At 45.2% G+C, this 10,392-nt stretch overlaps 3 protein-coding genes across 3 annotated transcripts in view; 1 reads left to right on the top strand and 2 right to left on the bottom strand.

The window, feature by feature from the left end:
• Nucleotides 1-3,279, bottom strand: part of MRPL9 (mitochondrial ribosomal protein L9) — a 5,406-nt gene extending 2,127 nt beyond the window's left edge. Inside the window, exons 1-6 of the mRNA XM_037744866.1 lie at nucleotides 2,472-3,279; nucleotides 2,109-2,265; nucleotides 1,504-1,628; nucleotides 1,238-1,288; nucleotides 618-719; nucleotides 6-95 (exon numbers count right to left, since the gene is read on the bottom strand). Of these exons, the coding sequence (XP_037600794.1) occupies nucleotides 6-95; nucleotides 618-719; nucleotides 1,238-1,288; nucleotides 1,504-1,628; nucleotides 2,109-2,265; nucleotides 2,472-2,624 (678 nt within the window). The 5' untranslated portion in view covers nucleotides 2,625-3,279. The remainder of the gene's footprint in view (nucleotides 1-5; nucleotides 96-617; nucleotides 720-1,237; nucleotides 1,289-1,503; nucleotides 1,629-2,108; nucleotides 2,266-2,471) is intronic.
• Nucleotides 3,280-6,013: 2,734 nt separating this feature from the next.
• Nucleotides 6,014-9,147, top strand: OAZ3 (ornithine decarboxylase antizyme 3; the record flags this gene model as incomplete). The annotated part of the gene is given in 7 exon segments (XM_017546228.2): nucleotides 6,014-6,183; nucleotides 6,470-6,530; nucleotides 6,532-6,606; nucleotides 7,351-7,526; nucleotides 7,991-8,076; nucleotides 8,892-9,016; nucleotides 9,018-9,147. Coding segments are annotated over 7 exon segments (711 nt in total), but the record flags the coding sequence as incomplete, so codon positions are not given.
• LOC119473819 (NADH dehydrogenase [ubiquinone] 1 alpha subcomplex subunit 5-like) overlaps nucleotides 9,042-10,392 on the bottom strand; it is a 2,309-nt gene continuing 958 nt past the window's right edge. The window contains exon 2 of the mRNA XM_037744865.1: nucleotides 9,042-9,122. Within this exon, the coding sequence (XP_037600793.1) occupies nucleotides 9,042-9,122 (81 nt within the window). The remainder of the gene's footprint in view (nucleotides 9,123-10,392) is intronic.

The following is a 10,392-nucleotide window of genomic DNA, read 5'->3' as shown; positions in this document are numbered from 1 at the left end:
AAAACACTCACCGTCACCTCACACCAGTACTCGCCCCACCGTGTGATAGGCTCTTCTGGTAACTTTAATGTATGTGGGGCGACCACAACACCAAGCTGCAAACAACAACAACTCAGTTCAAATGGACTCTCTCTTCCTGGCTGCCACTCTAGGTAAACTCATCAAGAGGGTTACAGAATTTCCTGTACTGGGGTGAATAAAACTGGGGTGCCTACTCTGGCTGATTCCATGGGAGAGGAGGGCATAGACCTTCATAGACGAAATTCAGTTCTGATCTCTTAGGGAGGTGGATTTACAAAGAGAAACAGGCCTTGAAGCCAAAACCACTTCATCCACAAAAGTAACAATCCTCCAGTGAGTAACAAATCCCCAGCATTTCCCTAGGTAGGCAGGAAATAAATGGAAACCACCACCTTCTCCTACCAGTCTTCAAATTCTATGTGAAACCCTTAGTCCTTAACCATTTTCCCTCCCATACTCCTGCAAATTAACCAAGAATACTTCCCCTAACCACAGCTGGATGATCACACCATTTCCTAACAAAGGGATCAATCCTGGGCCTCCTTCCCAGAGGTAGCTTCTACCTCAGGGGTAGAGTGGTTTTTGGGGACACTCACATTCTTGAAGAAGTGGCGGGCAACAATTTCAGGGTTCAGCTCCCATTTGACATTGTTCTTCATCCCTACCTCCAGGTGACAGCTTTTTAGAAATTTCACTGTCTGAAAGGAATTATGAGTTGGAGTCAAAGAAGAGGAAATATGTCAGCAAGAGTCACAAGGTATGCGAGCAGAGCATGGTGGCTCATGCCTGCAATCCCAGCACTTTGGGAGGCCAAGGTCAGTGGATCGCTTCAACCAAATGGCAAAACCCCCTCTCTACCAAAAGTACAAAATTTAGGCGGGCGTGGTGGTGGGCACCTGTACTTACTATCTTTTCATGTGTCTGTGTTCTCTCCAACTTGTATGTAAATATCTTTGAAGATAGAACCCTTATCTCAGACTATGCTGTGGGTTCCCTGATGCCCAGATTGGGACCTCCCTCGGTACTCTAGGGCACTTCACCCAATGCATCAGGGATCTCCCAAGAGGTTTCCATACCCGGTTTTACGGGGCAGCCACAGCACTTCCTCTTTCTCGTGTCTGCAATCAGGAGGCCTCAAGGGAATCAGGGAGACTCCCAGGGTGAGGTTGGTAAGTCTTGAAAGTGACCAATAAATACTTTTTACATTTCTACTCACCGCCTCACCTGCCTTGGTCTGGATCTTCTCTAATTTTCCTTCTTGTCTCAGCTAGAAAAGAAAGTTAAAGATGAAAAGCAGTAAAAGAAAAATGAGCTCATGTTAAATACTATCAAACTATTCCTATGCTGGGCATTGGCTGGGCTTCTGGATTCCTGTTCTTCTAATTCCTATTTCATTTTCAAGGTAAATATCAAAGGGAAGGAAGCTGCGAGCGAAAAGAAGTTTTATTTCTCCAAGTCTCTCTGTCCTTCCTTTAAGCTCACCAATTTCTCCTCTTCAAACAGCTTCTTGTTTTCAGGAGATGCATATACAGCCAGTCCCTGAGAAAGGAGTCGATTCCGGCCAAAAGATTTCTTCACTGAGACCAGGTCACCCCGGACTCCAATATCTGTCAGAACAGAGACGGGGGATTAGAACTATCTAGGAGTCCCTAAAGAAAAGATGATCAAAGAGAAAAGCACCTCTTGCTTTCTCACAGTGCTTATTTTTCCTAAAAGAAATGCTAATTCATATTCACTAGGAACAAGATTTAAGACACTATTAACCGGTTTATTTACGACTTGATGTATAAATTTAAGATCCCCTGTATAGAGGGAGGAGTTGTCCCATGAGAGGATTTCAGTAACGGTGGCACAAATTGTCAGGCCCCTCTCCCCACACACTTAATGAGGTTGCTGCCTTTATGTTTTAATTTTCAATGCTGGAGGCCAACGTCACAATCACAGTTTTTATGGCTTCCTCTTCTCACATATAGAGCTGATTATTTCCACAAAGAAAAACCAAGGCAAATAGTTGAGGGGAATGGGCAGGAAAAAGCTGATGCCAAACCCGACCAGCCTGAGAGGAGGCGCCTCGGCCCGGGCCTTACTCTCCACGGACTGCGTGAGGATGAGCTCCAGGTTTTCTTTGGGCCGATGCTTCGTGTCCTCCACCAGCTTATAGACGCGGTGTCGCCGGTGCAGGCGCGGCTTCCGGCCCTCCCCGGCCAGCGGTACCTTCCACCAGCGCTCCACGACGACCGTGTCCTGGTGGCCAGGAAAGCGTCGGTGTACTAGTCGCCACAAGGAACACCCTCTCCCTCCACCACTGCCGCCAGCCCAAGGAAAGCCCGCCACCCCCACGTCGGGACCTCCGGGTCCCGATGCACCCCCCAAAACAATACTCGATTGTATCTACCCCCTACTGCAGACAGCCCTCATTTTGAGAGAAGCTGAAGTCGCCCCTCATTTACCCGATTTTGAGAGAGGCTGAAGTCGCGCTCCAGGCCAGGGGTGTTCCCTTCATGTCGCGGCCGCAGTAACTCCCGGAGGCCTCCCCGCAGCAGCCGCTCCGCGCCCGCCCGCAGCAGAGCTCTGCCCGGGGCCGTGACAATGGGCGCCGCCATGTTCGCAGGCACAGAGGCAACGTGAGGGAGGGGCCCAGCGTTAGGAGGTAGGAAAGGCCCCGCCAGGGCTGCCTGCGGCGCGCCGGCACGGCTTTGGTCTGGCCCGAGACGGGGGATGGGGAGTGGGGAGTGGACGCGGACAGATGGCACCGCGGCTTGCCTGTTTTTTCTTTTTGGCCCCCGTGGGGGAGGAGCCCAGAATTACTGACTGATAATGGAATGAGTGTTGGTGGACTGACGCCAGAAAAGACGCTTTTCCTCTTTAAAGTGTGGGCTTTGCTTTAGCTCTAGCTGCTGTCTGAGGTAACTTAATTCTGACGTTCTGTGATGACAGGATACTGATGGGAGAATGATGCTCTCACTTTTTACTTCAAATCTACCTAAAAGTGTAAAGGATGGGATTCCTTGGAAAACTGCCAGCTCCGGGAAGAGCCTAGCCCTTAATCATTACACAGCAATATTTAAGCTAAAAAAGGAGAATTCGAAATCACAAGCTATGTAAGCCATAAAAAAAACGCAACTATGGTAGGGCCCCGACAGTACCCTCTGGGAAGGGTCTCAGTAATGGACAGAAGACCATAAAAACTGGATGAAAGGCGGTCCGTTTGGCAGGCAATATGGAAAGACTGGCCTTAAACATCCTGACCAGGCCTCCTTCCTCCTAAATACTCTTTACTTGGCCTCCACGACACCGGTCTTCTTCAGTGTCCTTTGCCGATTTCTCCTTTTTTCCCCGCTTCTTAGAATGCGCCGCCCCCCAAGCCAGGACTCCGTTTTTGGACCCTTACTCTTCTCAGTACATATTCACTGTTGATCTCATCCAGTCTCGTGGTTACAATACCATTTATACGCCAATGACTCCCGAATTTCTAGTTCCATCCTAGACATCTCCCAAACTCAAGTATTCAACTGCTTATCATTTTCCTCTGTCTAAAGGACACCTCAAAGTTAACATGTCCCAAACTAAACTCATTTATGCCCCCTCCCCCAAAATTGCCGTATCTGCAGCCTTTCTCTTCTCAGCGGATAAAACTCCATTGTTTCCATTCTTGGACTGACCTTAACTCTTTTTCTCTCATACTCCATCAGGAAATCTTGTGGGTTCTATCTACCTTTAAATTACAGATAGTCCCTGACTAGGATTTACAGTTTTTGAGTTTGTGATGGCGTGAAAGTCATGTACATTTAGTAGGACATCAATAAGTGACATGAAATACTCAATACTTTATTATAAAATAGGCTTTGTGTTAGATGATTTTACCCACTGTCGGCTAAGTTGTCTGAGCATGTTTAAGGTTGACTAGGCTAAGCTACGGTGTTTGTGTAAGGTCTTTTAGGCCGACTGTGCCATGGACAGCATGGTAACCTCTGTGAACTGCACATGCACTCCAGATGAGTTCCTGGAACGAGAAAGTCTGAAGTAACTGGAAAACCACAAAAGGAGAAGAAATGATCAACCCCTGTGGTGCCTAATTAACTCCAAGACATTCTTCTATTGTTCCTTATACCCGCCTCAACTGATAAGGCAATGGGATTTTATAACCGACCTTGGTCAACCTCGTGACTCCAGACCCTACAACCCCCTCCCAGCTTGTGACAACTGCCCTGAACTGTAACTTTTATAACTTTCTACTGCCTACCTCAAACCTATAAAACCAACTCATCCCACTGCCCTGTGCTCTCTTTTCAGACTCAGCCCGCCTACACCTCAGTGAATAAACAGCAATATTTCTTACACAAAGCCTGTTCAGAGGGGGTCTTTTCATTCAGAGTGCACATTTAACAGTTTGGTAGGTGTATTATATGCATTTTCAACTTATACTTTCAACATACGATGGGTTTATCAGGCCATAACCCTATTGTAAGTCAAGGAGCAAGTGTATTTCCAGAATCCAACCACTTGTCACCACCACCAATGCTCTGGAACCACTTTCTCCTGGATTACTGCAATAGTCCCCTAAAAGATCACCCTTAACTCTCTACAGTTTATCATTCTCTATCAATCACTTATTTATAGCAGCCAGAATGACGTTTTTAAAGCCTCAGTCAGATGTCATTCTGCCACCCAAAACTTTGTAATAACTTCCTTTACTCAGGGTAAAAGAAAAAGGCCATCAAAAAGGTCTACAAGGCCATATGCAATCTGACCCCATTAGCTCCTTCTCTATAGTTTACACTGCTTCACTCACAGTGGCCTCCTTGTTTCTTGAAAATACCAGGCACATTTCATGCTCAGGACTTCTCCATTAGCTGTTTTTGCATTGGATGCCGTTAGCCTCAGTTCAGGCGTTGGCTTAACAACTCCGCACCCTCCAAGTGTTTAATTAAATGCCACTTTTTTTTCAGTGAGAGATCATCCTATTTGTTACTGTAACCCTACCCATCCCCTTCACACTCCTGATCTTCCTTTATCTTGCTCTATTCCACCCACCCCACCCCAAAGCAGTTACCTTCTAACATACTAAATAATTTACTATGTTTATTTTCTAGGTTTGTCCTCTTTTAGAAGATTTGTCCCATAGGGCGGATTTGTTTTGTTCATTGATGTATCTCAAGCACCTAGAATAGTGTGGCTCATAGACCTTCGATAAATATTTGAATGGAAAAATATGCAGATGTCTCAAACTGGCAGCCCCAGAACCAAATCAACAATTTTTCTAGTAGTCGATATTTTTTAAAGTTGGAGAGATTCACTACAAAACTGTCTTTCCAGTTTCTGTTGAAAAATCGTACGATACAGCACCATAAATTCTGCATTCCTGCATGGAACTGGATGGAATTACATTGTATGGACTTCTTTGAGATAAGGTGTGAGCTTTCCCATTTTGCTACAGCCTCACATTGCAATTCCACTAATTTCCATAGGCTGTCTAGGTCCCTGAAGGCATTTAGTTTGGAATTCTCATCCTACAAGGGTTCAACAATCTGTAGCAACCCTGGGTTATTAAGGATAGGAATGGTAATAAAAATACTCAGATGGTAGGAGCTGGGAACCAACTAATCAGGTCACCACTGGATCAGAGCCTTGGAAGACTCCTGCAGTGTCAGATACCAACTCTTTAGTTGCTGGATTTTAGGGGAAGGGGAGTGTCCCCAGAGGAGCAGGGTGGGTAGGCACAAGTGCTCAGGCAGGGCTGTTTGCCACCCAGCATAGAAGTCTTCAAGTTCTATTTTTTATTCATACAGCCATAATGTGCATACTAGTTGAATATGAGCCTTGGATAAAGATTAAGGTAGGGTAGGAGAGCAGCAGGAGTCCTGAGGTGACATAAGGGCTGACCCTTTTGTCTATGTCATAATGCCATCCAGGTCACAATGACACCAGGTTGCCTAAATCTCTGCCACTCACCACTGAACCTCACTTTGCCACAGGGAGGCACTGAACTGAAAAACTGCCTCGTAACAGGTGGCGCCCCTCCGTCTACTCCCTTTCTTATATCAAGAGGGGAAAAACACGAAACTACCTCTACCCAATCTGGTCACCATACGCCTATTACCTTTACTGTTACAAGTACCGGATCACCCTCCGGGAGAAGATGCTGCCTTGTTGTTATAAAAGGTACTTGTGTTCATCTCTATTTGTAGTTGATTATATAAAATGTAAGGAAAAAGTAAAAGAATTTGAAAGAATTTCCCAAATGGCAAGAAATAACAGCGGAATAGGGGGTGGAAAGCTGGCATGAAACCTTTACAATTTTTCCATCTGGCTGGCCCAGGAACATGGAAACAGGCTGGACAACAGAAAATACACAAGATCATACCAGAGCCTGGTCCTGTGTATCTAGAAGTTATGTCTTCCCACCTCGATTCCAACATAAACTATTTTGGGTCTCTTTCCCAACCAGCATCACTTATAAGGAAGAGGAGGACCTGACACTCCAGCCCCGTTCCTGCCTCCAGTGCTCCTGAGTCCCCAGTAGGCCTCCAGGTGGGCAAAAGCACCGAGCAGAGTAACCACAACCAGCTTAAAGAACTGTATTCGGTAAGTGGACTGAACTGGTGCTGTGACAGGGCAGCCTTTTGCTTGCTGTAATGATACCTGGCAAAGGGACATCAGCAAGTTGAAAGATGAATTATAGACAGAGGTAGATGGGACCTTGGAATGCATGTGTAAAAGCTATTTGTTATATGGACAAGGATTCTGGCCCACAGGCTGTAAATCAAGGTCATACAGGTGGTAGTGAAAATCACGGTAGGAAAAGAGGGAGTGGGGACAAAGGTAGAACAAACTCTATAGGACTTCTGGGACCTAAAGCCGTTCAGATGCTAAGCAGGATCTGGGATCCAGAACTTGCGCACGTATCATATTGCAGTTAACAAGTCTGGTTATAACCACGGCATTTTAAATAGAAGACTTTAGAGAAAACCCATATAATGAAAAAAGTAGAAATTATTAGTGAGAAAGGAAGCACATTATAAAGCTTTGTTTTAATCCTAAACTCTCTGATGTAAACATTTCCAAGTTCCTAAATGGTTACTGTACTCCTGGAATGAAGTCAGCATGCAGTAATACTGCCTTAACTGGACTGTTTGATATATAGGAGAACTCTATAATAGGCATAGATTATTAGTTCCTAGGACTAAGGGATATTACTGCATCTTTAAGATCCTGGCTCCAATTCTTCCAGGCTTCCACCATCAACGCCCACTTTGCTTCAATGGACACACCCAAATCTTCCTGAAGTCTAATTTAAAGACTAGATGAGCATTTTTACTCCTTTTCCAGGCTGGAAACTTGACGGTGCTAGCTACTGACCCCCTGCTCCACCAGGACCCAGTACAGTTAGACTTTCACTTCCGCCTCACTTCCCAGACCTCTGCTCATTGGCACGGCCTTCTCTGTGACCATCGACTCTTCCTGGATATCCCATATCGGGCCCTGGACCAAGGCAACCGAGAAAGGTGACTGACCCTGGATGGGAGAATGGGGAGGGAAGGATAGGGGATTTCACCCATCTTATTGTGTCACAGTACATAGGGCTGATTCTGGAGCTGGATATAAGAAATTCATTCACTGGGCATGCAGATAAGCCTGTGAACTGAGCCAGGATCCGGGGTTCAAGGGATAAGAGTCCATGGGAAGTTGAACTCAGATCCAGAAATGGCTGAATAATGGGAAGTGCTTTCTAGCTGCTCATCTCAGTAGTCCTTTCTCCTCAGATCCCTACTGTGGCTTACATCAGTGGTGTGCAATCTCTTGGCTTCAGAGAAAAATCTCCCAAAACTAGTTTAGCAACTTTCATTCCCAGCTTGGGTGGGTGGAGGGTAGAAAATGACCAATAAGATTTTTTTCTGCTCCAGGTAGGTGTCTTTCTGGATTCTGAGTTGGCCAAACATTTCCTTAACTGTTTTTCTGTGGCTCTTAGTTTGACTGCAACGCTGGAGTTCGTGGAAGAGAAGACAAATGTGGACTCAGTGTTTGTGAACTTCCAGAATGATCGGAGCGACAGAGGTGGGGAATCTGCTGTTATTCCTTGCTCTTCGAGCTGAGGCAGCTGGATCACTCCTATTCCTTTATAGGAGACCCTCTTCTTCCGCTCATCTTTAAATATGCACCCTTGGGCATTTCAGGGATTCTTTTCTTCCCACCCACCACAAAGGAAGTTAAAGTGTCTAGCATTCTTTTCCATTAAGTTACAATTGAACTCTCAAGAAGCCCCTGCAGGGGGTGTTAGAGGCCAGACTAAAGGAGCACTGTTGAAATTACAAAGAATCCATTCAAGGGATGTGGTCAGCAGGACAAAATGGATGTCAAATATACTGAGCACCTACAATGTGAAAGGGTCAGACATAAGGCAAAGGGAACGGGAACATATTTAAGCAGATGCCTGGAGCATATGTTACAGAAACTATAGCCTCTTGCCTCAAGGAGTTCAAACTCTCCTAGATACAAGGGATGAATAACCATTCATAAGTAATAGATACTATTTCAGAGCTTACTATGCCATCATTGTATTAGGATATAGACTTCACTAATCTCTAGTGGTAAGCACTTCATGAACATCTCATTTAATCTTAAATTCTGTGAGGAAGGAAGCTTCTATGATTTGTAAATGGAAAATTTTATAAATGGAAAACTGAAGTTCTGAGGGGCTACAAGTGTTAAAGCCAGGGTTAGAGCTTAGGTCTGTTTGACTACAGCACATCCTATGTGCCTGCATTACACTGCTTCCCAGGGCCACTCCCTAGTGGAAGAAATCAAATCTGGGGACATATGTGTATTGAGTTTTAAAGCATGTTCTGATCATTTGTTCTATTCTTCCACAGGTGCCCTGCTGCGGGCCTTCAGCTACATGGGCTTTGAGGTGGTCAGACCAGGTCACCCTGCCCTCCCTCCCTGGGACAATGTCATCTTTATGGTGTATCCCCTTGAAAGGGATGTTGGCCACCTGGCCCAGTGAGCCTCCCTGAACATGCTTATTCCAACGCTTTGAGGGGCTGGAAGCCTTGACACATGGGAATCAGGGGCCTGGGATGTGATTCCGGACACCTTCCATCCTAGGAATAAAGGGCAGTGCAATCATCAAGTGTTCACTGTTTCTTGGGGGGATAATAGGGTTGGCTGGAGTGGGACAAACACCTTACAAAGCTGAATTCACTGAAAAGATCACAGAAGACCTGAACTAGAGAGGGAAAGTACCCAAGGATTTTCGGTTCCCTTTGCCTTCCTCCATGCCCCAAACCATTTCCCCATTTATTCTAACCATTTACTGATCAATCAGTGAACTCCCTAGTTCAGAAAGACTAAGCTTTGTTGGGCTGTTTTTATTCATATATTTCAGTAGAGGTGCTGTAGATGTGGAGAAAACCCTAGAAGGCACATAGATCCCTTGGCTTTGGCCCAAGGTGGGGATCTCAAAAGACAGAACAATAGGTAACATAGAAGAGGGCATTCCAGGAGCAGGAAAATTACTGGGCTGTACTGACAGAAAGGGATGTAAACAGGTAAGACTTAAAGGCATATTAAAGACACTTATACATAGTAAACCCTAGGTAGGAATGAGACATTACTCATTTTCCAGATTAGGAAGTCTTATGAATGATTATATCAGGGACCTCTATCCTTAAGAGTAAAGGTTCCCTAAGGAACTATGGAAACTGGGGACTAAATAGCCTCATGACCCTGTATGGTAGCACCAATTCCAGGGCTGAGCATGCTTCAACAAGTTCACTGCAGCCAACGTCTGAAACATCAAATAAATGGAAGCCCCTTAAAGATTCCTCCAAGACTACATGAGCTACTCACCAGAGCTGTTCCTTCACTAGAGCCTTTCTGCTAATCGGTACTGAGATTTTTCTATTTTCTTTTTTTGGAGACAGTGTCTTATTTTGTCACACAGGCTGGAGTACAGTGGTGCCATCTCAGCTCTCTCACTGCAACCTCTGCTTCCCCGGGCTCAAGCGATCCTTCCACCTCAGCCTCTCGAGTAGCTGGGACCACAGGCACACATCACCAACCCTGGCTCATTTTTTTGTATTTTTGTTAGAAATGGAGTTTCACCATGGTGCCAGGCAGGTCTGCCTCAGCCTCCCAAAGTGTTAGGATTATAGGTGTGAGCTACTAGTGCCTGGCTAATACTGAGATTTTTCTGAGAAAATAAATTTTGAGAATTGTGGTTGTGAGAAAATTTCCATGTAGTATACAGGTAGATCTCACTAATCCCCAAATTAAAAAAAAAAAAAAAATCTTATGTACTAATATTAAGTTTTCTAGTTTATCTTGTTTTATCCTTTAAAAAGTTCATTTCACTTGCCATTTTTTTTTTTT

The sequence above is a fragment of the Cebus imitator genome, unplaced genomic scaffold, assembly GCF_001604975.1.
Source record: "Cebus imitator isolate Cc_AM_T3 unplaced genomic scaffold, Cebus_imitator-1.0 Scaffold188, whole genome shotgun sequence".
Taxonomy (NCBI): Eukaryota; Metazoa; Chordata; class Mammalia; order Primates; family Cebidae; genus Cebus; species Cebus imitator.
The sequence above is the reverse complement of the archived record's forward strand: the minus strand, read 5'-3'. Positions and strand labels throughout refer to the sequence as shown.